The sequence below is a fragment of the Periophthalmus magnuspinnatus genome, chromosome 17, assembly GCF_009829125.3.
Source record: "Periophthalmus magnuspinnatus isolate fPerMag1 chromosome 17, fPerMag1.2.pri, whole genome shotgun sequence".
NCBI classification, from domain to species: domain Eukaryota; kingdom Metazoa; phylum Chordata; class Actinopteri; order Gobiiformes; family Gobiidae; genus Periophthalmus; species Periophthalmus magnuspinnatus.
The window spans coordinates 19,702,708-19,715,769 of record NC_047142.1 but is presented as its reverse complement, the minus strand read 5'-3'; the positions used below and the strand labels follow the sequence as shown (position 1 = coordinate 19,715,769).

Genomic DNA, 13,062 nt, shown 5'->3' with positions numbered 1-13,062 from the left:
GGAGGAAAAAATGTTTTTTATGTAAATATCACTCTTATAATTCACATGGTATCAATGAAAAAGTGAGACATTCTCTAAAAAAGTTGGAGGAGTGACAGAAAGTTAAATTGTTGTGCAGGATAGCAGTCAAAAGGGGGACAGGTAGTTTTCTAAATAGCACTTTTTAAATTGAAATTCAATAGTACAATAGTGCTATGCAAATACAAAACTCTAGATTAGGACGCAAAATTAACAAAATAATCATTACAAATAAAGGAAGATGAGATGTTTGAAGATTATTATAACAAATTTTTCTTTTAGATCTGCTTTTTATTTGTTTTTGTGTTTTGTGTGGGTTGTGTGTGTGTGTGTGGGTGGGTGTGTGTGTGTGTGTGTGTTTTGTTTTGATTTGGGGTTGTTGTTTTTTTTCTTTTTTTTCTGTGTGTTTTCTTTTGGCTTCCTGGACAAAATGCCAGGTAGTGCTTGGGGGTCGATGCTGAATTATTTTTAATGGTTTCTTGGTCATTTTACATTTATGAATACACGTTTAAAGGACAAATTAATCGCAGCTCTGCATAATGTGCGTCGGATATTACGCACGGCTAGTTCCGGTGTGGAGGAGGTAATACCGGAAGTGTGTGGGCACAGCGGGCGCAGCACGCAGAGCACGCACCAGCAGCAGCAGAAGCGCACAGACGCCTATTGAAAAATGGGAGTGCATAAAGAAGTGCTGAGACCTGGAGAAGGTAAGCGGTGTTTTACTTATAAAATTTACAAATATAGCATTGTATTTGACATGTATTTACATTTTTATTTCAGCGCAGTCGTACCCGCATCGTGGACAGAAGGTTTCCGTGCACTACACCGGTGGGTAGAGCCGATTTAAGACGGCCTTCTATGGGGCATGGCCCGGCGTACACACAAAAGAACCACCCAATACACCGCTCATCAGCCTTATAAACACATTTAGTGCAGGTATTTAAGTAATATGCTGTGATATTACGATAAACTATTAATTCTTTTCAACCATTTGTTTTCCTAACGACTCTCGGGGCGTAGTTTGGTCGAATGCTAGTGCTACATCTGTGCTGCTGTGCGATGCCGATGCTAAAAATACCGCTATTGTTAGGAAGTCCCTTAAAGATATATCTACGCTTTGTAGATATGTAGAATAAATCTTTCCTCTAACTTGAAATGACGAGGGTATTTGGCTCTTAAGATTGTAGGATATTTATTTTGTTTTATGTAATGGCCTATATTGGTTTTTTGGGCTTATTTCAGGTGAATTCTATAGGATGCATTTTCTGTGTAACAAAATTTGCCTTTCTCTAATAACAATCCCAATAGATTTTTCAGGGGAAAAAAAATCATTAAAAAATGTTTAGCCCAATTAAACCGTTATGGTAGGATCATTTTAGCCTTTTTAGATTTTAATCATGTAGTTATTGAACTGTATATTTTTATTTTATTTTTTATAATGGCCTAAACAATTGCCCAAACACACTACATTCATCCGAAACTGTTAACTCTCCAATACTATGGATTTTTCAGGCACTTTGACAAATGGGGAGAAGTTTGATTCATCCAAGGACCGTGGGAGGCCATTTGAGTTCACCCTTGGACAAGGGGAGGTGATCAAAGGCTGGGATGAGGGCGTTGCTCAGGTCAGTCCATACTTTAGGTTTAGGCCTACCCTATTATGAAACTGCATAGTTTTGTCTGGAATGTTGTAATACAATAAGTTGCAGACTCACAATCCAGATGCCATGATCAACAATAAATCAGTTGTAGCTCGTGATTTTTACCACCTCATTGGTGAAATATTGGATCTCCTGATGTAACAGCAATTTACATGTATTTGTCTTTAATTTGTTATTCCAGATACTTGCCCCTTTATATTTGATACATATTCATATTGGTGTATTTTGTACAATTAATTTCAACTTCCAAATGTAGCAGTTTATAATAATTTGGCATGCAGGTATATTTGTAGAGCAGAATTTTTACACAAAGTATTTCAAAGTGCTTTACAAAATTAGTTTGTTTATTCCACTGCAGATCAACAAATCTGTTCTATTTTACAGTGACGTTCTCATTATTCTGGCATTCATTACTGTTCTCTTCCTCAGATGTGTGTTGGGGAGGTGGCCCGGCTGACCTGCACCCCAGACTACGCCTATGGCGCTCGGGGATACCCTCCGGTCATCCCACCCAATGCCACACTGGTCTTTGAGGTGGAACTCCTCAAGTGCTATTAACCTTTTAAATGCCCCATAGCTCCTCATTCCATCCACATCTTTGGCACCAACTTACTTAATATTGTGTTGTTAATTGTGTTATTTCAATCACAATCAAGTATTCCACAATTGTAATGAAATTTAAATCTCCCCAATGCTTTAGAAATGTGGTAGTTGAGTTAACATCATGAGTTTATTAGACACTCAGTGATGTTTTTGCAACTTAATATTTTGTCCTTTTCTGTTGCCAGTACATCTGAAATATTGTGGAAAAGATCATCATTTTAACTTTTCTATTGAAAATATAATGTTCTCTACATTCAGTACATGCCATCCATGTGTTTTATTTGAATTCTTGAACTTGTCAACAGATCTCAAATTTGTCTAAACTGCATGTTTGACTTTGTGAATACTGAATTGTTGTTGAAGTTTGACTACTGAAACATGTTTCTTTTCCACAATATTAAAATTTTAAAACATGTGCCTGTAGTAGATTCCTTGCTGTTTGATTTTTGTATTTCCCCCTTTTGCATTATCTCCCACTCCTTTTTGCCATTTGATCTTAATATGTGGGTATTGCACTTCTTAATTAAAACATTGGATACTACAGTGCCTTGTTATTCCTAGTATAAAGTGTAAATTATGATTTTTTTCTTTTAGGTGTTATTGATTTATTTTTTGTGTGTGATTTCTTGCCTTTTGCAGAGAAAAGCACAAAATCACACTGACCATAGGACTCACACATGATACCATAGATGGATGCAAATATGTTTTATTCAAAGTATATAAATGTAACATATTCCTCAGGCAGGCCTATTTAAATAGTCTATTCATTGTAGCTTACTGCTCTTAAAACATCCACATTCTGATCCATTGCAGGACAAATAAAGGTCATTTTTAGCTTAGCATTTCCCTGTTATTGAAATCACTTGGATTTTGTCAGTGCTTTGGTTTTGAGAGTCTCAGTTCGCCCACAAAGATGAGTGAGCTCCTCAGCTGTCATTCACGCCCACAGAGGGGAAAGAGCCATGTTGTATAATCAGTAGCTAAATGTGTTTTGTAGTCCATTTAATTACAGTAATCATTTGAGAAATCAGAAACAGATCAGCCATATAGTTAAACAATCTTTGACAAATGAGTTTAGACTTTAAGGAAACGATGTACAATGAAGGAACAGCATTAATGTGTAATAAGCATGAGTTTGGAATGAAAACAATGCGCGGATAGTGACATCTCGTGGTGAAAAATGATAGTACAGGGCTGTATCTTGACGCATGTGGCCTCTGTTTCTAAAGTAGTTATAACTGCTTTACTTTATTTTGTACTAAGATTTGATTACTTGACATGCCCAAAATCTGTTCTGATTATGTTCTGATAATAGAGAAAAAGCATTGCAATTTCCTTCTTCTAATTTAAAATGCGTGTAAAGCTCGTGAACTTTATTAAACCAAATCTTTTCATGGGCTTAATATTTATGAAATGTCATATCAAATCCACTTTTACGCACCAGTTTTATTTTGTTTTCTGGGCCATGATTTGGACACAGAGGATGGGTCAAGTCTATAAACCACGCCTCTGTTTCTCATCAGTAGTTTGGGTATTTTGCACAAGTGTCCCACAGAGAAATTAAATCTGAGCTGGATCGATTTTTAAAAATACGCGCAGAAAACGGGGCGTTTTTTGCAGTATTAATAAGTCTACATTTTATACCAAGCGCTATAATGACTCGTTATATTTTTGTGGGATATATCATGTTTTCTTACTTTCACATAAGCTACGAACAACCTGTTTACAGTAAGTACAATTCTTTTCTTACATTTTTATTTGATATTTTAGTATTTATTGAGTAATATAATGTAGACATGCGAAATTGTCTGAACTAATGCTGTAATTAGTTATTATAGCACACAATTTGATTCATCTTTATGTTTAACTTGCATCCAAGGTGAAATGCATGTTAGCAACTTCTTTTCTATAGTCATCATTTTTGTTGGATTGTCTAAACTTCAATGTAAGAACTATTACTTTGAAGTAGGCTGTAGATTTCGCGCTTTTCAGTCGTCTTTTGTCTGATAACTTTGACTGCAACTAAGCAAATTTTACGCACAACGCTCACTTTAGTAGGACTTTTGGTGCGGCATAACCCAGTGTTTAATTCTATCAAAACCAACGCGTATTTTATGTACCATGAACGTATTTTGAGTCGGTTCCACTTTGCAACAACACGATGCCTCTCGTATTCTCGTGTGACGCGTTTGTTTGGCTGGTGCTACACTTAACACCGCTGCACTGCCAACGCGTTTACGCACACACTGTGAGGGTGGGGGTCAGCGCAGCCACCCCGGTGTGAGTCATGCCCCTGGCCCCGGTGCGCTCTGGGACTGGCCCGCTGCGGAGGTGCTCCCATGAGGAATGTGAAGCGCGCTTTGGCCCCTGTGTGCGAAGAGGAAGGACAAGCCCCGTGATGTCAGCGCGGAGCGGGGGAGGAGCTGCCCACATGCAGCGGATGGGATGCGCTGGGAGAGGATGACCTGGCGCAGAATAGCACTGATTAAATCTAAAGAGCGCGAGATATATACAGGCTATCATCGTTCATCGGGCTTCTGCAAGGTTACACTGTTAATCGGTTTCAGTACCCAGCTTCTTCTTATAGTCAGGGCCGGCCCAGTCTATAAGCGGACTAACCTTCTGCTTAGGGCCCCGAGGCCACCAGAGGGCCCCCAAGAGCCCATAAATTTATATTGAAAATCTTATAATATATCAAGTTTTATTTGAAAATGTACATCTATAGTGACAAAATATCTACTGCTGCCTACATTTGTTTTTGAGCAGAGGTGAGGGCAGCTATGTATTTACACCGGTGCAAGGACCTTTATAATGTAAATGTAGGCCAACTGTCCCCAACTGGAACAAGTTAAAATCCACCAGAAACTTGTCTAGAATTTCAAAAATCTTGTTCCCTTATATATTTGTCTGTTGTTCAAATCCAGCTTAGGGCCCCCTGAAAGCTATGGCTGGCCCTGGTTATAGGCAACATTTTTAGGACCTTTTCCCCTTCCAAAGATATAATATTTTGTTTTCAGTTGTGAATTGCTATGGAAACGGTCTCAATTTATCATTACTCTGGAACCCATGGATACCAACATAGACAGAGATAGGCCTAGTCAAATCAGAATTGCCTGAATTAGTGTACTACAACCAGAAGTTAAATAATTCAACACGGTTAAGATTCATTACAACATTTATTCTTCCAAATCACAATGCAATTGAGTCTGTCCGTAAGGAATTGAAATTATTGTGTATAATTACTAATTACTGTAATAGAAAAAAAAACAACAACATGAAAAACACTCGACTAAGGTGCATGATTTCACATCTGTCGTTTTCTGTGCAGAAATAGCAGCCCCATCATCGGAAAGGCCTCCTAGACTCTGGACTCACGGTCGGACTTTTGAGAGCCAATACAGAGACCAAACCAGAGACCAGACTAGAGACCAGACTAGAGACCAGACCAGAGACCAAACCAGAGACCAGACCAGAGACCAGACCAGAGACCAGCTAATGGAGGTGGAGAATCACAACACCACAACACAAATTATTGTAAGATACTGTTTGGTGCAACTTTATAATTTAACTCTAACTCTATATCTAATTACAGTTAAGCCTTTAAGATTACTATTAACATAGCTTTTAGGTGTATCCCAGCAAAATGGTTGTTGTTGTCTATACATTTTTCAAAGTATGTATTTATCAAAAGTTATGCACAGAAAAAAGGGTACATTTTTAGTTTTTTTGTTGGTTTGTTTGTTTTATTGCCAATACATTAATTGTGAAGACTTATGAGGCACTGCTGTTGAAGTGAAGTTGAATTTGACTATACAAAAATAACTTGAATTGAAGTTCCAACCATCCTTTAAAGACACAATAAATAGATTTAAAAGATATAATTCGGTTGTGTGTTTACTGATTTCTATTTACATTTAAAATCCTTGTACATTTTGCATCTGAAAACAATAATTTATCCATTTATTCCTTCAGGATGTTGATCATGTCTACTACATGTCAAAGGTCTACAGTCCCACAGACGCATTGAGAGCAGAGCTGTGGGTGAACTTCAGTGAACGTCAGGAAACATGGAGGAACCACGGCTCTCTGCCAAATCTGCACCGACAGGCCAAGGTAAGACACAGTTCTACACTCAGTTTGAGACATAAAGCTCAGACAGACATTTGGCAAAAGTTGGTAGTATATCACAACTGAATAGAAATCAGAATTTGAGCTGGTGCAGTTATCAAATCACAAAGGCTACAATTATTCAGATAACAAAATGTCCTCAACGTGTTCTGAAATTCATTGGATTCTTGTATTAGTGTATCAGTTCATATTTCAGTCTGTTCTTAAACAGTAATGCTCCTGGATGTGTTTGAAATGTTCACTTAAATGTTCAGGCACTATGTAACTTTTCCATGGAGATCTTTGCCTGGAATGCTCCACAGTATGGCATTTGAACTTATCCAACTCCAGAGCAACAAGCAGGTCACCCCCACACACAGTAAGAATGCCTGTTTATCATGGTATTTCTAGCACTAAAATTCATAAAAAATTAATGCTATACTGTGGAACTTCAAAGCAAAGATAGAACATTATGGAAATAAGCAAGGTGAACGTAGGAAAAGTTACAAAGTGCACCTTTAATAACTATAATTACAATTAATTGGCATGAAAATGTGAATGGCTGAGTATCAAACATTAATGTAGCTTTATTAGACACTGACTCAACATATTTAATCAGTGTAAATTGGAAAAAGTCAAATCACAGAAGTAAAATAGATGCCACACATTTGGCGTAAAACAAGGCACACATTCAGTTTTTTGCAGAAAACATAACAAACGCATTGAGCTAATGTACTTTTTACAGAGAGTGCGTCTGTCCTTTGACTTCCCTTTCTACGGTCACCTCCTGAAGGAAGTCACTGTGGCCACTGGTGGTAAGATCTGAATATTTTTTGCACATTAGAATACTGGAGGCGTGAATTATTCCATTTAATGATATCATCTGTTCTTTTTTAAATGTCAGGTTTTATTTACACTGGAGAGGTGATGCACCAGCTGCTCACAGCCACACAGTACATCGCTCCCCTGATGGCCAACTTCGACCCGAGCCTCTCCCAAAACTCCTCTGTGTTTTACTTTGATAACGGTGAGAAAATACAAAACAAATACAACATGATTTGCCAGTTTGTCAGAGAGAATTAAAGGATGCTCTGGTTTTTGACATTTTGGGGCAAGGAGAGTTTCTGAGATTGTGAACAATATTATATATGCAAAAGTAATTATGCCAGTGTTTTATGTTGGGACACACGAGACCAAACTTGACAGTGTAACTAATGCTATATGTATTACTTTAAAGACTATTACACTGTATAAAAGGTGATAGATTCGATGAGGAAAGAGGAGGGAGGAATGCGGCCTCAAAACAGTTCGGCCAATCAGCGGTCCCCTCTCATTTTAACAGCACTGCATATCCCATCGTGCATTTAGGCTTTGTAGTCCATGAAGGCAGGTGAAGGCAGTTGCAGTTGTTTTTTTTTTCCATCTGCACTAAAATACCAAAAAATAAAATAGTCCAACACAATGTACACAGTTTAGTCCCACTTGAATCCCACCCTGGATGTGTCCTGTTTGTGAATAGTCTCTCTCCTCCCAAAGGCACAGCTCTGGTGGTGCAGTGGAGTGACATTCACCTGCAAGACAACTCCAATCTCGGACCTTTCACTTTCCAGGCCACTCTGCACAAAGAGGGGCGCATCGTGTTTGCATACAAACAGGTGACTTTGATTTTATTTTTCTCTGAGTAGTTTCTTCTTTCACTCCAACCAGTCTACTGCCTGGATTGTTCAACAGTTTGGTATATTCTTATCTATCTTTCATTTATTCAATTACATGTGTGAATGTATTTCAGAAAATGACTTGGTTTGGTGGAGATTAGGTTTTGGACACTCCACCTAAAAACCTACATAGTACTGCCCTACCTAAGGCTCCTCCATGTACTTACCTCAATTGGGACTCATGTTGTTACTTTATAGAGAATATTCCACAATAAGGCATTAAACTTGCCTCTAGACCAAGTTGCAGGTCAGATCTGTTTTGTAAGTTATGTATTTAGCAAAAAGCTTCTCTAATTGAATAAATGCTCTATAGTTAAGTTAAATGCCATATTGTGGTGTACTGTATGGGATTAAACTGTAGAAGTAGATCCTCTCCCCACCAGAAAAGTTACATAGTTCACCTTTAATTTTCATATAAGTTGAAATGGCACTCAAATCCTTTCTCTTCTTGAACAAAGAGGGTCTTCACTGGCTCATCTTTATCTATCCTCAGTGTTGCTGTATTGCACACCAAATAGTCATGTAATTGACTCTATTTTGTGCCTATACTGTTTTGTGTAGATCCCAGTGGACATCAGTCTCATCAGCACTGACCATCATCCCGTCCGAGTGGGTTTGTCTGACGCTTTTGTGGTGCTGCATCAAATCGAGCAGATTCCAAGTAAGTTAGAGCTGTTCAAAAATATTTAAATGATGTTGTATTGTTAGAAAAAAATATATCTCCTCAAAACCTCATAGTCAAGTGTCAAGTACAGAAAAAAATATAGCTCGGGATGTTTTATTCTTATTGGCAGAAAACAGTTTTGTAGTTTTTTTGAGGAATACTTTTTGATAGAATTATAGTTTAATTGTTGCAAATACCACTTGTTAATATTAGAGGCTCCAGTCAGGAAGCCTAAGAGAATTTAAGTAAGGTGATATTATTTTCTACATTAAAGGTGCACTATGTCACTTTTCTGACGAAGTCTTCCACTTGTTTTTTTCATGTAGATGTTCTTGGATCACCTAGAATGTTCCATACTATAGCATTACACTTATTTTCTTGGAGCAGGCCAAGCATTTCTTGGCAATTAAAATATATGTAATTGAATAAATTCAGGATAAATAAGTTTAAAGCCAAAATGTGGAAGATTCTAGTCCAAGTAGTAACATCTCCGTGGAGACAAGCAGGTGGCAGACCCTCCAACAGAAATGTTACATAGTGGACCTTTAAATAAATGTTGATTCTTTAGATGTGCGGAGGAAAACCATTTATGAATATCATAAAGTGGACATCCTCAAGTCTTCAATATCGAGTTGCACAGGAGTTGAGTTTTTTCCTCTTCCAAGTAAGTCCGAATTCTAATCATATAAACTATCTTTAATCATACTTAATTTATATAGTTAATAATAATGAGTAATGTCTCTTTAGCGTGCCTCCAGTTCTCCAGCTGTGGTCTGTGCGTCTCTTCTCAAATCGGATTCAACTGTAGTTGGTGCAGTCGACTTCAGAAGTAAAACATTTAAACTGTCCCTTTATAATAAATGAAAATAAAAATGTTATAAAAATATATACAAAAAAAGAACAACACATGGGTGCAGACTACTGACAGTCCTAGTTCACACTCATGCATATACCTTTTCTCTTGCTCTATTTTCCAGCCAAATAAAGTGTTAAAGTCAAACAAATACAGACGCAACTTGGTCAATGATGAGGGTTGGTCTTAGGACACATTGTGAAATTGATTCAGCTCTGACATTTCAAAGACAACTGTACACTGAAAAAAGTGCTGTCTAAATTAAATGTGTATTATGTCTTCATAATATAGTACAGAAAGAAACGTTGCTTGAACAATTTATTTTCTGAAATTCAATGGGGTACAAGATTGTTTTTTATGATAGAATGACAATTTGGATTTTAAACTGTTCAGTAATTCCATTAAATGTATTTTAAAGGATACGTTTTTGTTAAGCCAAAACCAAAGGTATTTATCGGTGGTGAATGTACCATTTAGTTTATAAAGATTTGTAGGCGGCAAATGACTTAAAAATTTTAGTAAAAATTGTATACTTAGTTTTATTTGCATTTAATGATCATTTGAGATTGTTGAGGTTATTTCATTAAAATCTTGCTGCAGTTTTAAAATGACCTGATCTGCAGAGGAAGCACTTAACATACAAAACAGCATCATCTGCATATAAATCTACGAAACTTTCTGTTAAATTACAACCAATTTGGGATGAATAAATATAGTAAAAAGTAGGGGGCCCAGAATGGAGCCTTGGGGCTCTACTTTGCTTAAAAACAAAAAATTAAAAAACAAAAATTTAAACCCATTCTACTACTGGGAATTGGGAACCAATTACATGTCAATCCAATATGCTACAGGTACTTCAAGAGGATTTTATGATCTACTGAATCAAAAGCTTTAGTTAAATCTTCAGTTAACTTTAGTTAAACACAATCTTGTTTGTTATCAGCGGCTGTGAAAATGTCATTTAAAACTTACCCACAATCCTTTTCACATGTCTGTATTTTTCCTCTCAGATGCTCCAGTGGTTTTGACCGTAACCGCCAGGACTGGGTGGACCACGGCTGTCTGGACGAGGTTTGCACCTGTCACTGAATCTGCACTAAATCACAGAGCAGCAAACACAGCTCAGAGGAAGAGACGCCCCCAACACTGCACTCACACAGCTCGGGCCAAGGTTACACAGTTACTACAGCAGGGGATGAGTAATGCAGCAAACTGTACAGTGACTCAGTTTTATAAGTCACAGTTTTTTCCTGTTATGGACACCATTTTAAGCACATTTGACCATTCAAATGACAGGGCAACTGTGTTGTTTATTGCCCTGACAACACTCCCATTTTATGTCACTTGAATGGATGGGCTTATGCTAAACTGAGCAAATATATTTAATCACTGTAATAATTATTCTAAGTAATTGTGAATAATTACTTTACTATTTAAAAATCAGCAGACCATTAAATTATTGATGCTTTTCCTTTGTTTTTGAAGCACTTTGTTAAAAGTGTTGTAAAGTTATCTATAAACCTGATTATTATTAGAAATATCTCATAAACCATCCTCCTTTGTCATTCCAGAGGCGTGACCCTCGTTGTGTCCAGACTTCAGACCCCTCCTTCTCTCTCCCTTCCACCCAGAGCACCACGTCTGCCCAGTCTGCAGCGGGACAGCACAGGGGGACTACAGCCGACCCCCAAAACAGCACACAGGGAGAGGGCAATACCTCACACAGTAACACAAGCAAGAGGACAGTCTCAACTAAACAACCTCCTACTGAAAACAGAGGTACATAAATATATTTGTCTGATGCCAAGATGATTGTTTTAAATCATTGGTGTGTGTGGGAATTGTTAAAATGATTGCGTTGTCTGGAATGTTCCACAGTATGGCATTAAACCTATCTATCTTGAATTATCCAATTACAGGTATATTTATTGCTATCGTCAGATGCTTTTCTCTGCAGAGATGTATTGGAAGTTTAATGCCACACTGTGCAATATTCAGAGCAAAGGAGGAATTAGTTAATAGCATATAGAGCACCTTAAAAATGGTAAAATACTAAAATTAAAAAAATAAAATCACAAAGTACAATTACTTCCCTATCAGCACAAATGAACTAATGTAGTAAAAAAGTGGCAGGCATAATTGTTTCCAGTTTTAAAGACTTAAAGAGAGAGATTAATACAGGCAGTTTGTAGAGCCAACCCTTAGAAAATAATGAAGAGGTCCACATTTACAATGATTATGTTTGGGTTCATTTTGATCATAACGTTTCTAAATTGCCCCTGTCAATAATGAATACAAATACCAAATTATATGGTATTTTTGATTTTTGATGAAATGTCATTGGCTGGACAATAGACCCTCATTTTCAACCCTTATTTAACCCCCTCTCTCTGGCCCAGGTCCTGATGAGGTCCCGGACCAGGTGGGTCTTGTGGTGGGCGTTGCTGTAGGGACCGTTGTCATAACAGCAGCGGTTCTTCTGTCTCTGTACGTTTACATCCACCCGACCTCCGGCCTCAGCCTGTTTTTCATAGAGGTACAAATAATGATTTAAACTAAATAAATCTTTCGTTTATTATAGGTCAACTTATTAAATATTTACCTTCTAACCACCAGTTTGACCATATAGATGTTTTACTTTTATTTTTTTATTTAAACCAAAGCAAAGTAACTTGCAGCTCCCTAGTGAGAATACATTGTCAGTTTTATTTCTTCTTTATTGAAATAAAGGAGTGTATAATAAAATACAAAAACATGTTGCTTCAGATGCTTCAAACACCCCAAAATATGTATTTTAACCATTTCAGGGACTTATAAAGTAATTTAATAACGTATAAATGTTTTGCTTTATTTATTTAGTTCTGCTTTATTTGATAAAATAATACATTTAAGCACATAATGCAACTAATCAGTTAACCCACTGAACACCCCGATGTACTGTGTTTTTCATATTATATTTCCAGTTAACCTTTTACATTCCCTCTCTTTCTCAGCGCCGCCCAACCCGTTGGCCTATGCTGCAGTTTCGCCGAGGCTCCGGTCGGCCCTCGTACGCCGAGGTGGAGCTCACGGGGCGGGACCTGGACAGTACTGTGGTCATCGACCCCAAACAGGCCTTCATCATCTCAGACCGAAGGGAGAGTGAGCAAAAGGAGGGCTTTGTAGTCCCAGACCAACGAGAGCGCTTCCTCCTGTCTGACAACTCCTGACAAAACAACTACAAATCTCAGCATACTTTGAGACTGTGATGGGTCCGATTCTTTATTGAATGCGGAGGCGGTGCACAGCATTCATTGAGAAAGTTGTTTAACCTCTGTGAGGAAGAAATTATATGCAACATTGTACATACAGAGAGCAGTACTCAGGTAAAAAAGACATCTATTAAAGGTGCCCTATCTGCTCGTTTTAATGGAGTTGTTATTGCTTTGTCTGGAATTTTTC

General features: G+C 37.6%; 2 protein-coding genes across 2 annotated transcripts; both read left to right on the top strand.

Annotated features, from left to right (window-relative positions):
• The first annotated feature begins 588 nt into the window (after positions 1 to 588).
• Positions 589 to 2,821, top strand: LOC117385646 (peptidyl-prolyl cis-trans isomerase Fkbp12-like). Its single transcript, XM_033982946.2, has 4 exons — positions 589 to 725; positions 799 to 846; positions 1,531 to 1,643; positions 2,109 to 2,821. Exons 1-4 carry the CDS (start codon positions 689 to 691, stop codon positions 2,235 to 2,237), a joined length of 327 nt encoding a protein of 108 aa, XP_033838837.1. The 5' UTR covers positions 589 to 688; the 3' UTR covers positions 2,238 to 2,821.
• Positions 2,822 to 4,569: 1,748 nt separating this feature from the next.
• Positions 4,570 to 12,913, top strand: LOC117384764 (plexin domain-containing protein 2-like). The gene is made up of 12 exons (XM_033981916.2): positions 4,570 to 4,653; positions 6,255 to 6,395; positions 7,135 to 7,204; positions 7,294 to 7,416; positions 7,926 to 8,044; positions 8,666 to 8,765; positions 9,337 to 9,432; positions 9,516 to 9,597; positions 10,632 to 10,692; positions 11,193 to 11,400; positions 12,021 to 12,157; positions 12,615 to 12,913. Exons 1-12 carry the CDS (start codon positions 4,570 to 4,572, stop codon positions 12,828 to 12,830), a joined length of 1,437 nt encoding a protein of 478 aa, XP_033837807.1. The 3' UTR covers positions 12,831 to 12,913.
• The last annotated feature ends 149 nt before the right edge of the window (positions 12,914 to 13,062 follow it).